At 35.6% G+C, this 22,157-nt stretch overlaps 1 protein-coding gene across 1 annotated transcript in view; it reads left to right on the top strand.

The window, feature by feature from the left end:
- LOC126979900 (laminin subunit alpha-2-like) overlaps positions 1-22,157 on the top strand; it is a 124,679-nt gene that overhangs the window by 87,188 nt on the left and 15,334 nt on the right. Inside the window, exon 4 of the mRNA XM_050829486.1 lies at positions 20,437-20,694. Within this exon, the coding sequence (XP_050685443.1) occupies positions 20,437-20,694 (258 nt within the window). The remainder of the gene's footprint in view (positions 1-20,436; positions 20,695-22,157) is intronic.

Here is a 22,157-nt window from a genome sequence, read left to right as displayed (position 1 = left end):
GAAATAAACATTTTGACTGTTGCTTTTCAATTTTTTCATTATAGTGTTGTTCTATTTGTTCATTTGCACATTGAGAAATTTGCTAGGAACTGTGACATTCATAATGTTAACACGAGGAACAAACATAAACTTGTTATGCCTACAACTCGGATAAGTCGAGTTAGTAAGTATTTTATCGGGCGATGTATATGCTTCTTCAATATGATCCCAGAAAATGTAGAAAACAAATTCGTTACGAAATTTAAAAGAAATATTAAAAAACGTTTGTGTGGGAAAGGTTACTATGGCATAAACGATTTTCTTAATGACACCACAGACTGGGAATGAAGTGAACACCCTCAGGCTATTTAATTATAAATGTTTGTATTGTACGATATCACATTGTAATCCATATTTTTATTTAAAAAAAGCCCTTTTTAGAAAAGTTTCTTTCGCCCGTTCTTCTCAGGTCTGAGGCAGTCTATTTTGAATGGGTGGTAGTTTTTGACGTTCAATAAGTGATTTTGAATTAAAGATATTTGAATTTGAATTTTTTCTTTAGTGTTTTAGATATTTTTTACGATTAAGGTAAACAGACGCTCTTCGGATTTAGTACATATAGTTATACAGTATCTTGCTATGCCTTTGGATATGTGTCCACTGCATGGGGTAACATACTCAGTTAAAATGTGTTATATTATTCAATGGAAAAATAATAAGAGGATCCCATAATTAGCCTTATATAAGAGGACATTATGATCAATAGTATTGTAAAATGCAAGGATTTAAGTATGTAATGTAATTTGTTGGCGCTGAAAACCGAAATAAAGGTTCCTGCTATTTTGGCTTTAAATGTCACCCCCTTATTCATAATGGTCCGCTAACTTAAAACAGCTGCTAAAGAGTGTTATTTCTCATTCTGACTTAGGTCAATAGAAGAAGACAGAGTGAGAATAAGCAATGCCTTATGTTAGCAGACTATTATGAATAAGGGGGTAAAACTTTTGTGTGCATAATATTGTTCACCGCATTTATTCTAAATTGTTTTGAGTACTGTTGTAAAAGAAAGAAAAAATCTGTGTAAGTTATGAGCAATAACTCTTATAAACTGTGTGGTCTGAAGACAAAGCGACCTATACATTGTAGATAGGTACTTCCTGGATTGTCTCAGATCATGCGGGTTGTTTAAAAAGGGTGTACACAAAGAGTTTCTACAGATAACACAAAACACACAAACAAGAGTTTGCCACCTGTATCGAATAAACTTATCAAAATACATTAATTAATAAATAATAAACTAGAATATGTGTAGTAAAATAGTTCATTAAATATATTTTAGTAGAAACCAATGACACTAGTAGTTATTGTTCACTGGTAACAAAGGCCAAAAAATACATTTTATCAGTATGTCAGTTGTTTTTTAGCACGCTAATTTCAGAAAAGGCTTATCCGGTTTAGATGCGATTCTTTTTGATATATCTTCCCGTAACACTCATACATACATACATTCCAGAATCGTTTTAAAGGGAAAAAAAATAAATGCACTTGGAAAAAGTCGCGGACGCGCATAGCATATATGGCTGTTTTTTTTAAGATAAGGTTTTCTTTAAGCTTTCAAGTAGAAAAAGGCAGTTAATTTTTTAATTTGTAAACATCCAAGAACTTTAAGTGTATATGACGACCTGTATGGCCGAGTGGTTAGCGATCCTACCTACTAAGCTAGAGGTCCCGGGTTCGAATCCTGGTAGATGCAAGCATTTATATGATGAATATGGATGTTTGTTTCCGAGTCATGGATGTTTAAATGTATTTATGTATCTTTATATGAATTTATGTATGTTTAAGTAAGTATTATTGTATTAAATATATCGTTGTCTTGTAACCCATAACACAGGCTATATATGCTTAATTTGGGGCAAGATAATTTGTGTAAAAAGTGTGTCACTATTATATTATTATATATTATATTATATCAGCCCTTTATTTGTCCACAATTTAAAATTTTAAAAACGCAACTCAACAGCAACAGTGTAAATATAAATATGATAACGATAAATGTGATATTAAAGTTGTTATCTGTGATGTACATGATTACAATATCAAGTGTTTTTCCTTTATATTCCACTAGGTTTCGCCGGAGAACATCAGTATTATCAATGTCAGTTTTCGTAGATGAGACAAACATTAATATTCAAATTAAAATATTTTTATTAAAAATAGGATGTGATATCACTTATTAAAAGTCATAAACTACCAATTCCAAAAAGTATACCTCAGACCTGAGAAGAACGGGCGCGCCAAACTCAGCGGGCTTCTTGTTTTTCATAAAAAAAATGGTTACAAAGTAATATCGTACAATTATACTTATTCTTTAATAGTCTGAAGGTGGTCACTCCATTACCAATCAGTGGTATCATTAAGAAAGTCATTTAAGTTATAGTAACCTTAACGATAGAAACTTTTTTAAGAATTCTTTTGTATTTCGTAATACATTTGTTTTGAACATTACATATTACAGAAAGCATATAAATCGCCCCACAAATACTCGATTTAGCCGAGTAGTAGGCATTATAAGTTTATGTTTGTTCCTGGTGTTAATATAATGGCTATGACAGTTTTTATCAAAATCACTTATGTACATGTATACATAACATTATCGAGAATATATTGAGAAGCAACACTCAAGATGTTATAATATAATAAATAAAATAAAATTCTTTATTAGTTTTAACAAATTCTCCATAATAAATAGTGGCAAGAACCTCCTTTTAAGCATATAAAGAATGCTTGTGCCAGGAGACTCCGCTCTTTCTTAGCCTTAAAATAACATGTTTAGAGAACTTAATAATATTTTAAATGTGTGTGTGTGTGTGTGTGTGTGTGTGTATGTGTGTGTGTGTGCGTGTGTGTGTGTGTGAGTATGTGTGTTTTAGCGTATGTGTCGTAAGAGCAACTCAGTATCATCATAATTTAGTGGTAGTATCCAGGCGATCAGTGCAATGTTACATTCATGGGCGTTTCTATTATATATACGTAACTGTTTGTTTATTTTATTATAAAGAAATGCCGCACGACATTTATACTGCATGCTGTAGAACTCCGTCCTAAATGGTGTAACAAAGACAACTTTGTCTTTCCTTCGTTTGTGTTCAATATTAGGATCGTATGTTATTGTTTTATGCAATTTTAGAACACATTGTACAATATATAACTTTCTGACAGTTAATAGGTTACAAAGCTGATACAAGCGTTCTGTAGAAAAACGTTGTCGCGTAAAGTGCATAACCTTTAAAAGTGCTCTTTGGCCTCTTTCCACTTCCGGTAATCTTGATTTATTAGCACCACCCCATACTGCGATACAATATACAGTTACAGACTGAACTAGAGCTATATATATGTCATGCAGTAAGTATCTCTGAGGTCCCTTATTTTTTGGTGAATACTTGGGAGCTATGTACCTAAGAGACTTAAATATCCAGATAAATTTTCTAGGATGTTGATTTCTTTAAATTTTGCTCTCAATGATTCTTTAGGACTGCAGCACAAAGATTGTATTCAATTGATTAAATATAAATAATACAACTTAAATCAGAAGTAATAATTTAATTAAAACTTATATCCTTTATTACAATTACGGCAATTAAAATGATGTTCTATACACATATAAGGACATATCATTAGCAGTCTGATAGCGGACGGCAAAAGTGTGCTTAGAAGACATCGTACGCATACTTTTTACTTTAGTCGTGTGTCAAGTAAATAAATGTTTTACATTATTGCATATTTACCAAAAATATTTTAAGCAACTGGAGTAAATGCGGCAATGTATTTTGCTGTCGGCTAATGGGTTGTAATTTTTGTCATATTGTTTTATTTCAGAATTAGAAGCATTATTAATTTATTACAAACGTACTCGTACTACAATTCTCTTTACTAAACTAACAAAAGTATGTTATGTTAAATAATATTGGTGAATAATTAATAAATTTTCTTACAATTTTTATCTAGATTGCATGGCTCCAACTGTAAAATTTAGTGGTATTTTGGTGATATTTTTTCGCACTGTCTATATAAAACAGAAATGTAAAGAAAAAATAAGTTTTATTCTAATATTCTGTAGATATATATCAGCTTGATATGTTTACAAGCGCTACCAACGTCATGAATTGTCATAAGACATTTGACAATTTTGACATTATTAAGTTCACGATATATGATTGATTAGATTAGACATCCCAATTAATTAAAACATTTATTTAACGACTTACTTTGTAAGTACTGTTTTATATAATTATAACTATAATTTTAGAAATAACTATAATATCATATTGATCTTTGGTTAACTTGATTTGTGTAAGTTAGTTGGCACTACAGTAGGGCCAACTAACAGTTGGTAGCATAATAACTGTGACAGTCGTGCCCTTTGCCAGAGCGCTCAGTTCGAGAGAACATCACAATATAATGTGAATTGTAAGGGGTAACGCTGCCCAAATAGTATTAAATTATAATAAATTGTTAGTGGAAACTGTAAAATACAGATATTTCGTATAGTGCATAGTACATATTATATACAGGACGTCCCAAAGTTATGGGACATGAAGGGAAAGTACCTTAAATATCGTAGATAGGGTATTTTACTGAAAGACGACTTTATATTATTTTTAAAAGTTAGTAATTGTTCATTAAAACATTTTCTAAAAATTAAAAGACACGCTATTGACTGCACTTTGATTGGCCAAGCCTAGAAGCGACGGACGTTCGAAGTTTGATTACAACATTGATATTGAGTGAAAACGACTACAGTTATCTTTATTAGAGCGAGCCAAAACAAGAAAAAAATAACCTTTTTCTATCTATCTTTCTACTAGGCATGGAAAATATAGGCACGATTTTACAGCAGAAATCTAACTCTCTCTATTTTACAATTCTCAACTGTCGCTCCAAAATAAAAACATAATTACTTGATTTTTATTATAAATTTTAAATTTAGATACACACAATTTATTCAAATTTAGAAAAAAAAAGAAGGACTCCGCGCCGTGATATATCTAAGTGAAAAACCTTTTTGCTAGTATGTGTGGTTACGGGGTATACCAGTTACACAATTTTTTCTCCCTTAAATAATCATATATCCACAAATACTTTTATTTTTATTGTTTTTACACTTTTTCACAACGCACGACGGCATTTTTAAAATATTTTACTGAACCGCTAACTGATCTGTCACAGACGATGACAAATCTCATAATAGCCGCCTATCGGCCTGTAGTAGTGTGTGTGCGTGTGGTTATGTATTTACACGTTAATCGACTTGTTTTGGTGCTACACTGTTATGTAAGGTGACACGGAGTCCTTATTTTTTTACTAGTCCGTGGTGGGAAAAGGTAGTTTTTTTTTAAATAAGAATTCTTTTACTTATAACGGTCGCAATACAGACATCATCGTCGACCTCCTAAAAATTTTCATTTACCTTCCTTAAAATTAAATGCATAGGAAAGACTAGTTCAGATAAAACTTAGTGTAATTTAGTCTGGCGCGGGTCTTGATTTAATAATATTGGCAATATTCCTATCGTCCCCTCTGATGGCGACAATGATGGACAGGCTGATGACAGCTCCGAGTAGAACTCCCACAGCGATGGCAAGCACTCGCTGTCCTAGAGGCCATTTGGAGCAGGCCCAATACTGCTCCCGGATTACACTGTAATAATAATGTGTTTATAAATAAAATAATATAGAAATAGCCTTTATTCTACCACAAATTATTTTATTAGTTCGAAGTATTTGTGACTTTTACTCGTATATCATTTTTCATTTCATTAAAATATTTTACTTTATAATATTACATTTCATCTACATTTATTTTACTATTTATTATGTATAATTTTACATATTGTATTATTTTATTTTTTTATTTCGCGTTTATCAAAAATTAGTATTTTCTTTGATAAACGCGAGTGTTACAGATTTAAATAAAACACTTCTTGAAGGATTAAAATATATGTAATTGTGAGTGTGTTTTTAAATTAAATTTTGCGGAAAATTACATTTTTAGTTACTACGATGTTTCGTGACTTTTCAGGATCACGTTTTCAGGGGGACATGCTTTAATCCTTACAAAGAGTTTTATTTAAATTCATTTCATAACATTATATAATATTCTATAAGTAATTCATCACACATTATTTAAATGAATATAATAATTAGTTAATTTATTAAAATACATAATTTATAACTATGTAACTAATCATGTTTGGATTGCTTCTTAGGCCTCCATAGCTTCTCTTTATAAGCCCTACTAATATTATACATGTGCATGTAAGTTTGTTTGTTACGCTTTCACGCCTAGACTATATTGATAAAATTTAGTACAGATATGGTAAGTATAAGTAGTATATAGACTATCCACAATGATAAGAGATATGCACTGTATCATAGAAGAGCTCTGCCAGCAGAAGAGGAGCAGTTTGTATGTGTTTTATTTGAAAATGATCCTAACAGATAAAAAAATTGCCCAAAGTAACTATTCAACGCGGAACCGTCGCGGGTAATAGCTAGTGATATCATATTATAATAAAAAAGTACCAACGAGGAATAAAGAAATGAATTACTAATAATATAATGCTGAGTTAATTAAAGGGGTAAGTTATAAAAATAATATAATATGAGAGCTAGGTAAAGTTAAAGTTGAGGTAGTAATAGTTATTGAACATGTGAAGGTAGTTTAAGTGTAGAGAAAGGTTTAATTGTACATTTTTCGGGAATGTATTAAAATGGGGACCACCGACAAGCAAAACAATACAATTCAGTGCCGCTTAGGATTGTTGAAACCACAGATTTACAGTAAATTAGCGAAGAGGTAAACGTAAACCGATGCCTTCGCTATACACTGGGTATTTACTGGCTCTGCAAAATATCCAATGATCATCTTTGGCAACACTGTCATATCCCAATAGATCAACAGATAAAACGCCGCAAATGGAACTGTATAGGCCACACTGGAACCCTCAAGGAAAACGCGAAAGTGTCCGTCCAAATCAAACCTGGCGGCGGACTGTCATTGACGAAACGAAAGACATCGGAAAGACCTGGAATGGAACCAACAGAGATGCTCAGGACCGATCGTGATGGAGATGCATTATGGATGGCCTCTGCCCCAGCTAGGGGATATAGGAACTAATTAATAATAATAAATAAATAGAAACACAAAGCATGCGAGAGACAGTATAGTATATCTCTAGCAAGGATGATACAAGATAGAAAAGGAAAGGAAATCTATCGCTACTGTTTCTTTACCAGCTCCTTCGCACGGGATGAAGGCTAGATTATGGGTACCACAACGGCCGTACCTATTTTTGTCGTGAAGCAGTAATGTGTAAGCATTACTGTGTTTCGGTCTGAAGGGTGCCGACTTGACATCTTATGTCTCAAGGTGACGAGAGCAGTTGTAGTGCTGCTCAGAATAATCTATTATAATGGGCAGGGCATATCAATTACCATTATCTGAACTTCCTGCTCGTCTCTTCCCTCATTTTCATTCAAAAAATAAAACTTTAACTATTTTGATTGACTGCAAGTCGTAAAAAGGCAGTCATGCTTGACATTACCTACTAAGTATTTTGAGTATTAAACCACTAACTAACGCACACATTGACAAAACAAAATTGGTTGCGACTGCCCTGTCAGGTCTTCTATCATAGATTCGCTATTCTAGTCTATTGTCCTAATAGTAGTCCGGTAAAAAGCAATGTCATTGTCTCTCTGTCTTCTCTTCTACAGCAAGATAGATGAATTCGTCATCATCAGTCGGAAGAAATCCAATGCTGGACAAAGTCCTCCCCCAAATGTCCGCACGACGATCGGTCCTGCGTTGCCCTCGTCCAGCGTATTCCGGCAATCTTGATGAGATTGTCGGTCCATCTAGTGGAGGGCCTACCAACACTGCGTCTTCCGGTTCGTGGTTGCCATTCGAGGACGTTTCTGCTCCACCAGCCAACTGTGCGGCGAACTATGTGCCCTGCCCACTGCCACTTCAGAGTTATTGGATTTTTCAGGAATCCTAAGCGGCACTGCAATAATGGGTAGGGCGAATCAATTACCATTACCTGAACGTCCTGCTCGTTTCGTTTCTTATTTTTATAAAATAAAATTTACAAACGTATCACAGATTAAGTATGTATCATGCCTTATCAGATGATTGACTTACAATAATAATACAACCATTTAAATGTCAATTAGTAACGAGCTAATTCATATTATGATTAAAATATAATCATATTATTGCAATTTAGAATAACAATTCAGTATACCAACAGTGTTAAAACTGTGACATTAAAAAAAATATAAACAGTCATAGCTCATATATAAGATAGGTTCGAATTCCGGTAGGTGCAAACATTTGTACGATGAGTATGGATGTTTTTTTCCGAGTCATGGATGTTTATATGTATTTATGTATGTCTAAGTGTTTATATTGTACTAACTATATCATTGTCTTGTACCCATAGTACAAGCTTTGCCTCGATTGGGACAAGATAATTTGTGTAAAACTGTGTCAATATTATATTATATATACTTATATAATAAACATAAGTAAGTAAGCAAATAGGTAGCTACAATGTTACATAAACATATATTATTATACAGTTTTGTCCTCAAGCGGACAATTAAGGCGTAAATACTTGCCAATGACCTTGAACATACCACGAGGGCAGGAGACCAGGGTGTACGAGTGGTATTTTTAAGGCTAAAATTATTATTATTTTTAACTATTTGTTAAATTGAAAATTCCGATTTATGATTTTTTTTAGTAACAACTTGTGGTTTGAAAAACCAAAATTATACCAACTATTGACTATAATACTTATTTTTACTTTTTAGAAATGCTACTTATATTAATTTGGAGAAAAGCTGCTATAACTAGAGTGAATTTACGACATTCAAAGTCAATTAAGGCCTTAATCAAGTACCCTTTTCACGCTTGGTCGGATTTAACATCTACTTCAAAGGAAATAAATCACGTTCGACTGTCTGTGGTCACAGTAGCGTGTGCACCCAACAGTAACATATCCTGACTTACCTCGACCAAAGTCAGACACACCTTTCATGAGTAACCTCGTAATTTAGAGTTGCCATGTGGAAAATCATGGTGAAGTAAATGTTGTTGCGATAACTGAACAATGTCATATTCATAAATAACGATATAATTATTTTTTTGTTAAATTATTTTTAACAATTTGAAACTCGAGGAAACGAAAAAGCGACACGATAGAGACAAAAACAGGTAAATGTATAGGATTCAGTTGGCGAGAATGAGATAGAATTTATTACACATTATAATAAAATTAATAATAAATAGTCTTTTGGTACCAGGCGATCATAGTTGAAGAAGAGATTGTCTTATATACCTTAATATATTCTGACGTCAGCGCACGACGTATTACTACATAGACACCAGAAGATCTTAAATATAGTAACGGTGATAGTAATGTCTTTCATAGCGGTTGAAATCATGTGTCATCCTAGCAACATGTACCACGACTGCATCATATGCAGCTTAGAGGTTTAATGTAAATGTTGCATCGGATTCCGTTGATTGAGTTTTTGGACGCCAAATTATCTTTCTTACTCTGATTGCAAATCTTAAATCTAATTACTAAATTCATGTTTAATAACTTCTTACATCTACTTTACTAATACTGTGGCCAATTTTACCCTATTCACTTAGACAAACATTTTGTGCGGTATAATTGTTTTAGTGCTAACCATAATGTCACAAGGGTAGTTAATAGGTTAATGTCCTTACTCAACTCGATATATGTTGAGAGTGAATTTCGAAAGGAAAATGTATTTACGTCAAGCCACCACCACGTTATTCTATTAACCTTATTTAACCATTTTATTTTTAGCCAATTTGATTTTAATTTTATTATTATGTATGATTTTTTCTGACGATAGAAATATTTTGAAAGGCAAAAATTAAGTGTTACCCAAGTTGATATTCATTTATCTTTTAGTCCGTGCTGTACGAGTCGTATCAAGTAAAAATTGGATATGAAGCCTCTGGCAAATTAGTTTTATTTCCTCCATTAAAATTTGCCTTTTACGTGGTTGAGTTTTTAGTTTTAAATGAATTTAATTTACTTGCATCACACTTACTACTATCACACAACTGCTAGGGCAATAAGGAAATTATTTATGAAACCCGATGAAAGGCTTAAAAAGGGATAAAAGGCATTTTTTTTATCAAAATTAATTCCTTTTTGATGTCAGTTCAAACAATGCCACCGATTTGGAAACAATTGGCGCTGTGAGAGAGAAGAAACGGCGCAAGAAACTGTTTCAGCATTATTATTATATTATTTGCACTATTTTCAATAAAATATACAATATTGCACTGTAATTGTTATAAAAAATCATAATCTAGTCCCAGGTTGTCCTATTGCTTATATTATATTCATAAATTATTAAATTGATACGCCGCGCCGTACCCATTACAATGCAGTGCTGCTCAGGGTACTTGAAAAACCCAAAAATTCTGAGCGGCACTACAATTGCGCTCGTCACCTTGAGACATTAGATATTAAGTCTCATTTGCCCAGTAATTTCACTAGACCGAAACACATTACTGTTTCACAGCAGAAATAAGCGCCGTTGTGGTACCCATAATCTAGCCGGCTTCCTGCGCAAAGGAGCCTCCCTGGTGATTATGGACTAAAGATTAGAGAATAGATTAAAGAAAGAAACACACACCTGGTAGGTGGCTCCTGTAGCCTGCTCTGGTTCACATCACTCACACTTCCCACAAAAGCCGAATTCACGAACATAAAGTCACTCTTATGTCTCCCCGTGAACCCTGAACCGTCATCCACTCTTACAGAATCCAGTCTGGACCCAGCAGCTTTGGACATAATTGTTTACATCACTCCGATAGACCAGGCGCGCGCTCACACACTGAAGATATCAGGTGTGATACGTTGTGATAACGTTATCAGATAAGCGGTAGATTTGAGTGTGTACTAGGAATAAATAGAGTGATCTTTCACATGACACGCCACACACTAGAATATCTCCACCATCTGGATTTTTTTATGAGAATTCGGGACGAGACGAGCAGGACGTTCAGCTGATGGTAATTGATACGCCCTGCCCATTACAATGCAGTGGGGTTCAGGATCCTTGGAAAGCCCAAAAATTCTCAGCGGCACTACAATTATTGTACTACAATTATTGGGCTTGGTGACTTGGTGGCTTGAGGCATAAGATGTTAAGTCTCATTTGGATGTGTCGCGTTCCTCCATAATGCGGTTTTCAAGGAACTTCTTTCGACGAATAACCAAGCTGTGGGATTAACTTCCTTGAACGGTGTTTCCAGGACGATACGACATGGGTATCTTCAAAAAAGCGAGTACACCTTGATTAAGGACCGGAAACGCTCCTGTGATTTCTCTGGTGTTACAAGATAGTGCCTCCTGGTGATCACTTTACAGTAGTTACTCGTTTTCCGACCTCTTCCGTTAAAGAGACACCCATATCAACATAAGTATAAAATTAGCTTAATGTGGGACAACCGCTTCAATTATTGATGACAATGATGTCACTGAGATACTCCACAATCCTCGGTTATTTTTAGCTTTAACATTATGAAAATTTTCATTAGAAATGAAAGAATACGCTTTTTTGGTAATTAAAGTGACCTTACAAAATATTATACAAATGAATTGCAAATATTACTTTTACTGAGTTATTTTTATGGAAGAGCAAAAATAATTGAATTGCTATAATGAGAGGTAATCGTACTTTGACATCTATCCACGATTGCGTCGCTCCATCTTGTTTTAATGTGTCTATAGTCAAGTTAGTTAAGTGATACGTGTCGAACTGTCGAGTAGTGTTGGCTAATCCTTTGTTTGATATTGGTTATCTCTTCTACTGCTTTTGTATTAAGTAGTAAATGTTATATATTTATTACAAATGTAAAATGAAAAACAATACAAAATGCTTCAAACTAGCGCACTTGAGACAATTCTTCCATACTACAAAACAAAAAAGGTTTGCAAAACAAGCATCACTAGAATATTAATGAATAAACTTCGATTTATTTTTCTGTATTTCGATTGATGTAAACACTTTTACATCAATCGAAATGCAGAATGATGCAGATTATTATTATTATTGTGATGATGGAAAATCAATAAAATAATCTGGGTTAGTAAATACTCTTTGTGCTTAATCACAAAGATTATTTATTTATCTGATACATAATATTATAGCGCTACATAACAACAGAAACTACAGAAATCTAAAAAACTATCATCAACAAAAGTCAAAATGTAACAATTGTCATTTGACTTACCTTTTGAATTTGAAAATAATTTATGATTTATTAGTCATTTCGTTTACCTATTTGATAATAATCAATCATTAATCAGTCATTTGACTTACCTATTTGAAAATAATTTATGATTAATTTGTCCTTTGACTTACCTATTTGAAAATAATTTACGATTAATTTATCATTTAAATTACCTGTTTAAAAATAATCTATGATTTATTAGTCATTTGGCTTACCTATTTGAAAATAAATTATGATTAATTTGTCATTTGACATACCTATTTGAAAATAATTTATGATTAATTCGTCATTTGACTTACCTATTTGAAAATAATCAATCATTAATCAGTCATTTGACTTACGTATTTGAAGAAAATTTATGATTAATTAGTCATTTGAGTTACGTATTTGAATATAATATATGATTAATTATTAGGCAGATTGAAACAACATTAATCTAGAATCAAATCATTATATTTGTTTTTAGAATGCTAAATAAAATTAAAATTAAGTACATTGGACTATTCTTTTGTTTGATAAAAATGATAAGAATAAACAAGATGTTAGAAATGTATAATTATGACTACTTTGTCTCTAAAGCGAAGCAACATGTGCATGTGCAACATCAGCTACTTCAAGACATCGCACTATGTCGTTTGTATACTAAATCACAATCGAATTGTTAGAATAGTTCGATCATGTTCTTTTCCAATCCCAGCGGTTGTAAAAGAAGTGGACACTTCTAACAATAAATCACGAAAAAAGTACATCTTGGAGAGCTATCGTCGTTCGTTAATGAAGACCATACATGGTCGCGAGGCGTCTGCTAATGAATGTGCTGTGAGCATGGTTTTTGTACTGACACCATCTTGTATGGCGTGATTCCTATAACCAACGGTATCCGAAATAATTGCTGATGATACGATATATTAACAGTTATGATTTTTGACTAAGATTTGAAACACTTGTAAAATAATTTCTTTCAAAGGTGACCATTGTGCCAGGTTTTTTGTATTTAATTTTAATTTTTATAGTTAATAACTGATTATTTGAAGTTAGTTTGATCTTTTCCTTTCTTCCTCTGCATCGCACTGTAACTTCAAGAACGGTTGATTTATAGCAAATTTAAAAAAAAAAAAAACAGTGCTTACGTAGATTACCTACTTCAAGACAATTTCGCGTAGTGTTTGTTATATATTTGATCTGGTAATGTGGTAAAAGTTATTCAATCTAATTTGAATTTAGTCCCATATTGATCAATAAGAACTGCTAATGGACAATTAATATATTTTCTAAATTAAAAGACCCTAGCTTCTTTTTTGTCCGTGGTTAGCGATCCTACCTACTAAGCTAGAGGTCCGGGTTCGAATCCCGGTAGGTGCAAGCATTTATATGATGAATATGGATATTTGTTTCCGAGTCATGTTTAAATGTATTTATGTATGTTTATATGTATGTTATATGAATTTATGTATGTTTAAGTAAGTATATTGTATTAAATATATCATTGTCTTGTAACCCATAACACAGGCTATATATGCTTAACTTGGGGCAAGATAATTTGTGTAAGTGTGTCAATATTATATTATTATAATAATAATAATAATTGCCAACTAAGTTGCGTTTAATGCGAATTAAGAAAAAAAACTTTTTGATAATATAAATGTTTTTTTTAAAATATTTAGTGACATGGGCTGCAACTTTGCAAGTCCATAGACCTTAAATGTTTGTTTGAGTAGCAATATTGCCAACAATGATATTCAAAATAATTGTTAAAAAACGTCGGTGTGGCAGGTTACTATAACATATAACTTTCTTAATGATTCCACAGATTGGGAATGGAGCGACCGCCCTCAGGATATTAAGTAATATTTTTAATTGTACAATATTACTTTGTAAACATATTTTTGAAGAAAAAAAGCCCGCTGAGTTTGTTACGCCCTCAGGTCTGAGGCATTCTTTTTGGAATGTGTGGTAGTTTTGGACTTTCAATAAGTGATGTCACATCCTATTTTGAATAAAAATATTTGAATTTGAATTTATCAGTACTCTGCACTCAAACGACGAAAATAAACGTAATAAACAAGCACAAACGTTTTTTTAGTGTTACTTCTTAATTATCAAGCATGTTAAACTCTTATATATTTTATGATTTCTTTGCTATTTGTATGACTGATAAGCTTGTTAGCAGATTTATTAAATAAATAAATTGTTTTCCTGGTTTTATTAAAAATTTTAAGGATGTTTACGTTCATCTTAATGATGATTATCTTTTTCTCGTTTGCTTATGAAATTGCATAAATAAATAAAATTTCTGAGATGACTAACTCAGATTGTCTAATAACAACCAAACCAGAAGTGGGAGAGTCACGCAGCCGTCTTTTGACGTCAGCACAATCGGACCAGACTCGTCCGGGTTAATTACCACACTCGCACAGAATACCGGCGTGAAGTAGCGGCCTAGTGCCGCTATGTTTCGCATAGGTTAGTGTCGAGGACCGGAGGCCATTCCCCCCCCCCATCCCCAACAAAGATTATGAAAGCGGTTCCTAAAGAGATAGTACCCCAGGAGGGTACCGGCTCTACCAGAGTCGGAGAATCCCTCCCCGAGCACTCTAGCTCGGGCTGCCCTTCGTATTCTGGGGGGAGCACAGTACCGCGCATGACCAAGGACAAACGAGGCAGTAACACCACGGCACCCCGTTGAGTGTGGAACTCAACGTGGACTTTAGCAATATCAGGGGAGTTCACTCCAACTTAAACGCCGTCCACTACCACCTTGAGACGGCGAAGCCGGCCTTGTGTTTCCTTACGGAGACGCAGATATCTCGACCTAGCGATACGTCATATTTAACGTACCCCGGATACAAAATTGAGCACAATTTTTTGTCCTCATGCCGGGGTATGTGTGTACGTTAGGGAGGATATCTGCTGTCGCCGTCTCGGCAATTTTGAGGGTAGGGACCTGTCCACTCTCTGGCTCCGCGTACATTTAGAGGACCGCGTCCGCATCTATGCGTGTGTCTACAGGTCCCATAGTGGTAACGCAGAAACCGATCATCTCATGGGCTGCGTTCAAGCGGCAATTGACGACGTGCTTGCAGATATCCCCTCCGCTGAAATCGTAGTCTTGGGTGATTTCAACGGGCACAATGCCGAATGGCTTGGATCACGTACCACAGACTACGCAGGGCGATCTGTGCATAATTTTGCATTGGCGTACGATCTGTCCCAATTGGTTGAGTTGCCAACGCGGCTCCCGGATGTGGATAGCCACATGCCGTCCTTATTAGATCTTCTGCTGACTACACATCCCGATGGTTACCAGGTCATTGTCGACGCTCCTCTCGGAACGTCCGACCATTGCCTGGTCAGGAGTGTAGTGCCTATACGACGCCCACGTCGCAGACCACCAGCGACCCACCGCGTTTGGCACTACAAGTCAGCAGATTGGGATAGGATGCGTTCCTTTTTTGCATCCTACCCTTGGAGCAGAGTTTGTTTCCCTTCGGATGATCCAAGTGCCTGCGCCGTTGCAGTAGCCGATGTGATACTACAGGGCATGGATATTTTTATACCAAGCTCTGTAGTACCGATCGGTGGCAGATCACAGCCCTGGTTCGATGCGTTAGTTAAAGCAGCATCTGACTGCAAAAAACAGGCGTATCGAACTTGGGTTGCGGCGCTGGGCACAAAGGATCCGAACTGCATAGTTCTAAAGAGGAAATACAACCGTGCTTCCAGATTTTTTAAGCGGCAAATCGTCCGTGCAAAGTCAAAACACGTTGCCAAAAGCGGCGAGCAGGTTTCCAGTTACCCGACCGGAACACGCAAGTTCTGGTCGTTGTCGAAAGCTGCTCTTGGTAACTTCAGCCAGCCGTCCATGCCGCCGTTGCACATGAGGAATGACACCCTGGCCCATACGGCAAAAGAGAAAGCCGATCTCCTGTGCGCTCTTTTCGCCTCCAACTCGACTCTTGACGACAACGGAAAAACACCGCCGATCATCCCGCGGTGTCAGAGCTCTATGCCTGAAGTACAGTTCACACAGAAAACTGTTAGGCGAGCTCTGTTGTCGTTGGACGTCAGGAAGTCGAGCGGGCCGGATGGCATTTCTCCAATCGTGCTTAGAACGTGTGCCCCTGAGTTGACGCCGGTGCTAACGCGTTTATTCCGGCACTCTTATTGCAAAGGCGTAGTCCCTGACTCATGGAAGTCAGGCCTTGTCCATCCGATCCAAAAAAAAGGAGACAGTTCGGAAACTACAGGCCTATTGCTATTACCTCCCTACTCTCCAAAATCATGGAGAGCATAATTAGCCGTCAGCTCTTGGTATACCTAGAGGGTCACCAGTTGATCAACGACCGACAATACGGGTTTCGCCATGGTCGGTCGGCAGGTGATCTTCTGGTATACCTAACACATAGATGGGCTGCGGCTATTGAAAGCAAGGGGAAAGGCCTGGCAGTTAGCCTGGATATAGCGAAGGCCTTTGATCGTGTATGGCATAAGGCGCTCCTCTCTAAACTTCCATCATTTGGGCTTCCCGAGAGCTTGTGCAAGTGGACCTCCAGCTTCCTCACTGGGCGCAGCATACAGGTCGTTGTCGATGGACATTGCTCGAACCCGAAGCCCGTGAATGCTGGAGTGCCCCAAGGCTGTGTGCTATCTCCTACGCTGTTTCTTCTACATATCATTATATGTTGGACACCTCCAACATTCATTGCTATGCAGATGACAGCACTGGTGATGCCGTATACACGGGCCATGCACGTCTCTCTCGGGAAATCGTCGACCAGTGCCGGAAGAAACTTGTGTCTTCTATCGAGTCCTCTCTTGAGAAGGTCGCGGAATGGGGTAAATTGAACCTTGTCCAATTTAACCCCCAGAAGACTCAAGTTTGCGCGTTTACCACTAAAAAAACCCCATTTGTCGCATCACCGCTCTTCGACAACACTTCCCTAAAAGCCTCGCCTAGTATCGGAATACTGGGTCTCGAAATCTCGAGCGATTGCCAATTCCGTGGCCATCTGGAGGGCAAAGCCAAATTGGCTTCAAAGAAACTGGGCGTCATTAATAGAGCACGGCAATACTTCAAGCCGGCCCACATTCTAGCGCTGTACAAAGCGCAGGTCCGGCCACACATGGAGTATTGCTGTCATCTCTGGTCTGGCGCACCCCAGTATCAGCTCGATCCATTTGACCGCGTGCAACGCAGAGCAGCGTGAATTGTCGGGAACCCAGTACTCTGTGAACGGCTGGATCACTTGGCGTTGCGTAGAGACGTCGCTTCATTGTGTGTCTTCTACCGCATTTATCACGGGGAGTGTTCCGAAGAGCTGTTTTACCTAATTCCTGCCGCCGAATTCCACCTTCGCACGACACGCCACAAGTTAGGATATCATCCTCACCATCTGGATGTGTGGCGGTCCTCCACAGTGCGGTTTACAAGGAGCTTTCTTCCACGTACTACAAAGCTGTGGAATGAACTTCCCTGTGCGGTGTTTCCGGGACGATACGACATGGGTACCTTCAAAAAAGGGCGTACATCTTCCTTAAAGGCCGGCAACGCTCTCGTGATTCCTTTGGTGTTGCAAGAGAGTATGGGCGGCGGTGATCACTTAACAACAGGTGACCCGTACGCTCGTTTGTCCTCCTATTCCATAAAAAAAAAAAAAAAAAAACAAAAAAAAAAACAAGTATACAGAAAACAAAAACTTAGTACCTACCTAGGTAATTTCTACCATCGGTAAGTTCTACCATTGATGTATTCTCATAAATGAAAGTAATTACTTAACGGAAATGGAACGTAGTTAAGTCATTTATTGCAAAACTAACAAAAGACATTGTTAATTCATTTTACTTATTTAACCGAGATATTTTCTTTAAATTAACTAGGATTTTTGAAGTTCAAACTACTTTAGCGGCGTTGAACACTTTTCTTGGGACGGGTATAAAATGTTAAACTAGCGCCAGGACACGATGCCTGATCGAAAATTCGTAATACAGTCGTTGAAATTATGATTGAAAAATTTATACTTCTAACTAATTAAAGTTCGACTATTTCATCATTGGACTATTGGTTAAATCATTGAGAGTGCGAATCCGAAACACGGCAAGGTCGAGGGATCGAATCTCAGCTGTAAATTTTTTTATAGTTTATTATTGATGAAAGTTCATTTTTCTGAGAGATAAACTTTTAATGTAAAATAATTGTAATGGTTCTGAACTATTAAACTTTTTATGTAATATAAATAGTTTTTTGTGTACGATAGCGCAATAAATCAATCAATGAGTTAAATACAATTTAACCACAGAAATGCTAGTACTTTTATACTGATAAATAAACCAATTCGTGCAAAATTATTCCCTAACCATTCCAAAATCAATTTGCACAACGCTAACGTTAAAGTTTTCACTTCTGCTGGCACTCCCGGAGTTTAATTTTGCCGAGTTTATACTTAATTTGAATAAATATAAATCTTTCTTTACTAAAGTAAATCTTGTTAATTAGTAACCACATTCCAAGTACAGTATCTAACATTTACTTTTACTCAAATACCGATTTGTTATGTACGGAATGCAAGCGGTAGACAAACATATCAATTTCTTCACGCTAAGATCTGTCCATTCCCACAGCAGCCAGTGTTAATGGCCAAGACACGCTTAACTAATTCAGTTTTGGCTGGCGCGCTTGTTGACACAACCAGACTTAAAATTATATAGACAGACTGTGTGGAAATAAACAAACAAATTATATTATTATACATTCTAAATGTTATTACTTTACTTTTTGAATATAAAAGAAAAAATAGCTTGTTTTCGTAATATTAACCTCACTAAGTTTTCACGTCTGTCATGGGGTGTAAGCACACGCCATTTTTTTAAATTAAATGTTTTAATAATTAACAGTTAATGATTTTAACCTCAGTGTTTATTTATTGTACTGTTAAAATAAGTAATACTCAGAAATTAACCCATTTCAAATATTCTAAGTAAACGTATGACTTTAGTATAATTATTTATTAACAAACATTTTTCTTTTGACTTATATTACATTAGTTACTGTCATGAATTTTTCATCCCAAACATAAACTATTTTTCTGGAAGGGAGGGACTTGACTTAAAAATTAGTGTTTTGGAGCTAATTATTTCACAAATAAAAATTACACTCAAAATATTTTAAACACGTGAAGGTGAGAATACCATCCCTAATTTACGAGTTGGTGACGTAGGCACTGTTCAAGAATTAACTTTTTCGGGTCAAGCCATAAAAGTTAGAATTTACCATTACTAATTAGAAAGTACAGTACTCCTCCTTATAACGCGTTTTTATTAAATTAGTCTATTAAAAACCTGCATAATTAATATTATTATTACGAATTACGATGTCGCAAAAACGTGTAATATGAATATAACGAGGGCACATATAACGCGAAACCATTGTTATTTTTTCTTATTATACAAGAGGGGGCAAACGGGCAAGAGGATCACCGGATGGGTCGAGGTGAGGCAACTGCCCATGGACATCCGCAACAACAGGTGTCAAGAATTGCTGTGGAATGCTAGACGTCAACGTGTTGCGGGTGTTACTCTACCGCTTTATAGGGCGCATTGCTAGTACTTTTTAAAGAATACTTTATTCGCTTTACCTCCATTTTAGCACTTGTATCTATCTCTCATATAATATTAAATAACTGTTCTGTCTATGTTGTTAGTGTGTCTGCGGTTCACAGAGCTCTTACTGGAGGAAATAAAACAGATTGTATGTCATTGTTGAGGTGTAAAACCGTTGTCCAGAATATTGTTGAGCTTTGCTTGTTTAATAATTAAACAGTTTTAAGTACTAAATTTATATTTACTTAAGTTTTAGAGTTTCTTACCTTAACATAACAGTGATAAATATATCACTGACGGCCACAAAACTGTTAAACTATAGACTATAACCAGAATATTTATTTTTCAAATAGGAACCTTGTTTTGAAATGTTCATTTTCTCTGTAATACTCAAACTAATGCAAGTCATTATTTATTAAGTTCGACGTTTTGAGTATTCTGAAGTCTTGGTCGGTTTTGTTTAGGAATCCTTGATAAAATTAAATAAATAAAAACTCCTACTTTCAGAAAATGGAGCTCCTACACGTTATTATCAAATCGGGGCCGTCACCTCGGCCGCTGGCGTGGTCTCTTGAGGTATCTTCGACACAGCACGGGGAAGACTGGAGGATGATCAGGGCATTCGGAGACAGGGACCACTGCAAGAAACTCTGGGATCTTAGACCTGATAGGAGAAGAAGAAAAGCGAGAGGGACGAAAAGAGCGAAGGAGAAGTTGACTTGTTCGACGCAGTTTGCTAATCCTAAGCCGTTGGAAAATGGTGAGGTAAGGACAAAGATTGTTGAGTGAGAACAAATGGGTAAAAATCCCATGTTAAGATCACGCACTGCCTATTTTTTTAAAAAAGCTTCTGGTATACCTTTTACTTGAAATTATTATATATGCTATAATTCCAGCAGAATTTTTAAAACAATTTACGTCCAAATGTTTTGAGTTTTCTTTAGTGTTAATTCCGCCAGTTAAGTCATTTAAACAATTCGACACGTGTTTCGCCTTTACACGAGGCATCCTCAAGTCACGTTGACTCGCGAGGCGACTGGCGAGTCAAACACTAAAGAAAACTCAAAACATTTGGATAATTATGGATTTCCGCAAAGTAACACCTACATCTATAAACAATTTATGTGTTATTTAAAAAAAATTTTTGTTCCGGTTGCCATCTTGCTAAGTTCATCTTATCTTATTTATTATTATTTATAGACATTTACCGGCCGATGTGTTTACATTGTAGATATTGATGCAAAATTCATTCTTCTTTCTTACGATATAAAAAGGCAACAGAATCCAAAAAAATAACTCTTGTCTGTCTGTCTTATCAAGCACTACATATAATTGAATGCAGTTTACACCGATGTATTGCTATGGATCTACCGATTTATCGCAGGATAATATCTTTCTCCAAGTATTTTATATTTATTTCTCAACTGTCTATATATCAATAGAAATATACAGTCTTGATTTTAAATTTTACGCGTAGGGCGTGAGGGTTATGTCATCGGCAAAAGCTAGTGCGAACTAATACATCTCGCGTATCTCAGAAACGGCGCCAACGAATGGGATAAAATGTATTTACCAGAGATTTTTGGGGAAGGAGAAACGATGTAGCTAGTCTCTCATCTCCGTAAAAACGCTTTAAAAACGCTTCTTCCACGTATCACTCTATATTCAATGATATTTAAAAGTATACTGTAATATCATTGTCTCTATTCGCAAAAGCCCTAATAGTAGAGTCTTCAATTTCGCATTCTAAGTAAGTAAGTATATCTTTATTTTGAGCAAACACTACAAAAACAAGAAAACATTTACAAAATATAATAACAAACAATATGAAAAACTTATCTAAATGATTTTATTTATTAAAGCCTATTACAATATTAAAACTATTACTAATTTATTTACAATATTTTATATATCATCCCACCGCTGGGCAAAGGCCTCCTCTTCTTCTTCCATTGGTCCTTATTGTGTGTTGTGCGTGACCACATCACTCCTTCGTAATTTACTAGATCTTCTCTCCATCTAGTACCAGGTCTACCTCTTCTTTGGCGTCTAATGGGTACCAGTTTGTTGCTATACTTCTCCATCTTTCGTTACTGGCCCTTGATATATGGCCTGCCCAATTTCAATTTGCAGTTTTTGCGATTCGTGTTATGTCTTTAAGTTTACTTTTATTCCGGATTTCTATCGTATCGAATCTAAATAATTACGAATATAATATACATGCTCAA

Source organism: Leptidea sinapis, chromosome 4, assembly GCF_905404315.1.
Source record: "Leptidea sinapis chromosome 4, ilLepSina1.1, whole genome shotgun sequence".
Taxonomy (NCBI): domain Eukaryota; kingdom Metazoa; phylum Arthropoda; class Insecta; order Lepidoptera; family Pieridae; genus Leptidea; species Leptidea sinapis.
The sequence above is the reverse complement of the archived record's forward strand: the minus strand, read 5'-3'. Positions and strand labels throughout refer to the sequence as shown.